We start from the raw sequence: 3,805 nt of genomic DNA on the forward strand, positions 1-3,805 counted from the left end.
AAATGTAATATTATATTTGTATTTCATTAAAAATAAATCTTAAATAAAAAATTAAATAAAATTACTACAGAGAAAACATAAAAAATTTCACCTAAAATAGCTTAATAAGTCGATGAAAATTAAAAAAAAATTTATTCTAAGTCTTTGTCAGTAACTCTTTGGAGTAATGAACAATTAATAAAACCAAAAAAAAAAACAAAAGAAACAAAAATCATCAAAACGGTAGATTTCCAGAAAATAATCCCGTAAAGTAGATTATGAAAATCAAAACCACTGTCAAAAATATTAGCATTGCAACTTTTGTTCCAGGCCAAGGATTTGGATAGGGTTGTATCGGGCAACAGTTCCAGTTATAACCAGGAGCTTCTTCTAAAAGTAAGAAAAACACAATAAAACAGCTTTCTGGTACAGAAATCTAATGATAAACCATGGATTACTCTAGAGATTCAAAAGCAGAGCAAAACATAAACACTAACTAAAAGTCAAGTCTCTTTATGCGGGATAAAAATCTGTTTACACTAGTCCGAACTCTATTATTTCTAATTATCAGCGATAAAGGAAACGGCACACTTATTTCATGTTCACTTAACTCAAACTCCATTGCTAAACGTGCTCTACAATAAACAGGGCAATCAAAAAGAAGATGACTACATGTTTCCATTAGACCACACAAGCACAATGGAGAGTCAGCTTTCCCGATCCTATTTAAAAAATGAAGCAATCTACTATGACCTGTAATAAGCTGTGTTAATCTACTATTTGGGGGAATTGTTGATGCAGAGATAAGGTCATCCTTATTTTCAAAAAAGTTAGCCGACCATGTGCTAACAGAATTTTTAAACTCATCAAACCATTTTGCAAAACTCATTTAAAGATTTACGGTTAATATGAAAGGGCTGAAATACACCTAGGTCATTAAAAGAAAGACCCAAAAAATTTGCAATAATTTGGTCAGTATAATGGCTATGATGTGCCGAATAGCTAATTCCATTCAAGGTAGGACTCAAAACCCTCGGCCAATTTTGAGGTCGACCATTTTTTCCATATCTTAATATACTTAATTCCAATGCTCTTAAATCCATTGGAAGCACTCCTGCGAGAGCGGTTACTACATGCGTTTGAGCTGTATTGAAAGATTTAGAAATTAGGATCATAGAAGATCTTTGCGCCGACCGTAGCATTCTCTGAATATTCTTTTTTCTCAGTGCAGAGATCCAAATAGGACACGCGTATAAAATATGGCTTTCGATTACTGATTTATATAGCATCCTCAATGCATGTGGATTCAGGTTCCAAGTACTCTTGGCAACCGTTAAAAGACGAGCAGAATATTGTTTTGCAGAGTTAATTTTATGTCTAACATGGTCAGTCCATAATAACTTTCTATCAAGAATAACACCCAAATATTTAACCTTATTTTTAACAGGTATCTCAATTCCATCGTACATTAGCTTTACAGTCGGAAGCTGATGCTTCCTTGAAAATAAAATTGCTTTTGTCTTGGATTTATCAAACACGAGCTTGTTATCTACTGACCAAATTTGGAAGTACGAAAATACCCTTGATGCCAAGGATTCTAAAGTTGACATTTTGCTTGATGTGATAATTGCACAAACATCATCAGCATATGCCTGAATTTTTACATTAGGAATATTTATTTCTAGAAGATCATTTATATTAACTGACCAAAACAAGGGGGATAATATTCCACCTTGAGGACATGATCGCTCCAAAATGCATGAATATTCACCCTTATACGTAACAACTCTATCAGAAAAGTAACTATAAATTAATTTTAAAAGCCCATACGGGCACGATTTAGCCTTTAACTTTTTCAGTATTCCAGGGTGCCACGCGGAGTCAAATGCGCCTTTTATATCAAAAAATATGCATAAAGTAAAAAATTTTTCTGCATATTCTCCTCCGCCGTGGTAACAATACCAGAAATTGCATCAATAGTACTTTTCCCACTACGGAAGCCGAACTGCAGGGGCGAAAGCCAACTATATTCATTGCTAATCGCAATCATTCTATTCGCAATGGCACGCTCATATATTTTACCAAGATTTGAGAGTAGGCTAATCGGACGATACGAAGCTGGATTACCATCATTCTTTTTGCCATTTTTTTTTAAACCATTATATTTGCATTTTTCCAACTTTTCGGGAAATATGAAATTTTTAAGCAACTATTCACTAACTTTACCAAACTAGGAGCAAGAACATTGATGTTTTTAATTAGGGTTAAATTTAGAATTCCATCTGGGCCTGGGGCCTTTGATGGCTTTGAACCTTTAATTATTTCTTTTAATTCATTCAAGGAGACTTCGGTAACACCTGATGTGCTATTAATCAAAAAATCTCTAAGTTCTGCTCTAACTTCACCATGGTAATTACTATCAGTTGAATGATCGTCCTTTAAAAACCACTTATTTAGCAATACCTCCCCGGCTTCCGTTACAGAGTTAGTCTTACTGCCGTCATCTTTTGTTACATGTAGTGGCTGAACAATGGCATTACTATTTTTGCAAATTTTGTGGATTGTATTCCATGGATCCAAATTCGGTTTATCTGCACAGAATTTATTCCAGTCACTCTTTTTAGCATTTAAAATACCCAGTTTATAATTCTTTTTTGCATTCCTTAAATTAACCTCATTTTCGAGAGAATTGCATGATTTAAATATCCGTAGCAATCGTCTATACCCTTTTCTAAGTTCCGATAATTCTGAAGTCCACCACCGTGAATACTTTTTGGGAGAGCCACGACTCACTGGAGTTGATTCATTGGTAGCTTTTTGTATTAAGGCTGTTAAAGCATCTACAGCTTTATCTATTTCTCCAGCATCCGTAGTAGGGAGGGAATATAAGCTATCTATTTCATTTAAAATAATGTTGCTAAAAACATTCCAGTTAGTTTTTCTGTAATCATACTTGATGTTATTACAAATTTCCACGATATCTGCCTCAAAAACTAGGTTAAACTTGATATACAAGTGATCAGATAAGGATGGGGGGTCATTTATCACTTCCCAGCTGTCAACAAATTTTAGTAAATTTAGACCAAGTGCTGTGACGTCGGGGCTCGAATATGAAAATTCATACGTTGGCATATCTGGGTCATTCAGTACTACTAATGATTTCCTGGCAACAAAATCCTTAATGAATTTACCTTTCAAATCGGAATAAATGTTATTAAGCCACAGTGAACTTTTGGCATTAAAATCTGCCCCCAAAACATAAGTTGAATAATTTCTAAGACTATCTATACTTGCTAAATAACTATCTACTGAGCACAGGGATGGAGGGCAATACATGGATGAAACTAGAATAATTCTACTTTTAAGATAAACAGACACTGTAACACATTCATTGGTCGAGATTTCGTAGTGTATATCACATTTTAGGGATTTATGGACAAGTATAGCAGCACTATAGAATCTTTTCTCAAATGTTGTCTTTGAGAAGGTATTGTACATATTCGGCACACACGAGAGTTTTGGACTGCTAAAACCAGATCTCTAAAATTGAAGGTCCAAAAACTAAATATACTAATACACGGGGAAAGGGCTGTTTCCAGGATTTTTTTCGGGGGGGGGGGCACAAGAAAAGTTTATAAGAGTCATATAAAATTTTCTTATATTCATTTTTGCTAAGTTATTACGAGTCAGACACATATTTCAGGGGGAGGGGTCAAACCGCCTAACCTCCTCCATAAATACAGCCTTGCTCGGGCCTATTCTTGGGAACGCCAGGTAAGCATAATATAACGAAGTTCAAACAGAGCTTCATAGGGACCTTTTCTAG

The 3,805-nt window shown here is 34.7% G+C and overlaps 1 protein-coding gene across 1 annotated transcript; it reads right to left on the reverse strand.

Moving 5' to 3' along the window:
• Positions 1-845: 845 nt before the first annotated feature.
• On the reverse strand, positions 846-1,589 carry LOC136039130 (uncharacterized). Its single transcript, XM_065722616.1, has one exon. It carries the CDS (start codon positions 1,587-1,589, stop codon positions 846-848), a length of 744 nt encoding a protein of 247 aa, XP_065578688.1.
• Between the last annotated feature and the right edge of the window lie 2,216 nt (positions 1,590-3,805).

The sequence above is a fragment of the Artemia franciscana genome, chromosome 19 (genome assembly GCF_032884065.1).
Source record: "Artemia franciscana chromosome 19, ASM3288406v1, whole genome shotgun sequence".
NCBI lineage: Eukaryota > Metazoa > Arthropoda > Branchiopoda > Anostraca > Artemiidae > Artemia > Artemia franciscana.

Coding starts and splice junctions, on each gene's coding strand:
- LOC136039130 (XM_065722616.1), bottom strand. CDS start 1,589: ATGTCAACTTTAGAATCCTTGGCATCAAGGGTATTTTCGTACTTCCAA.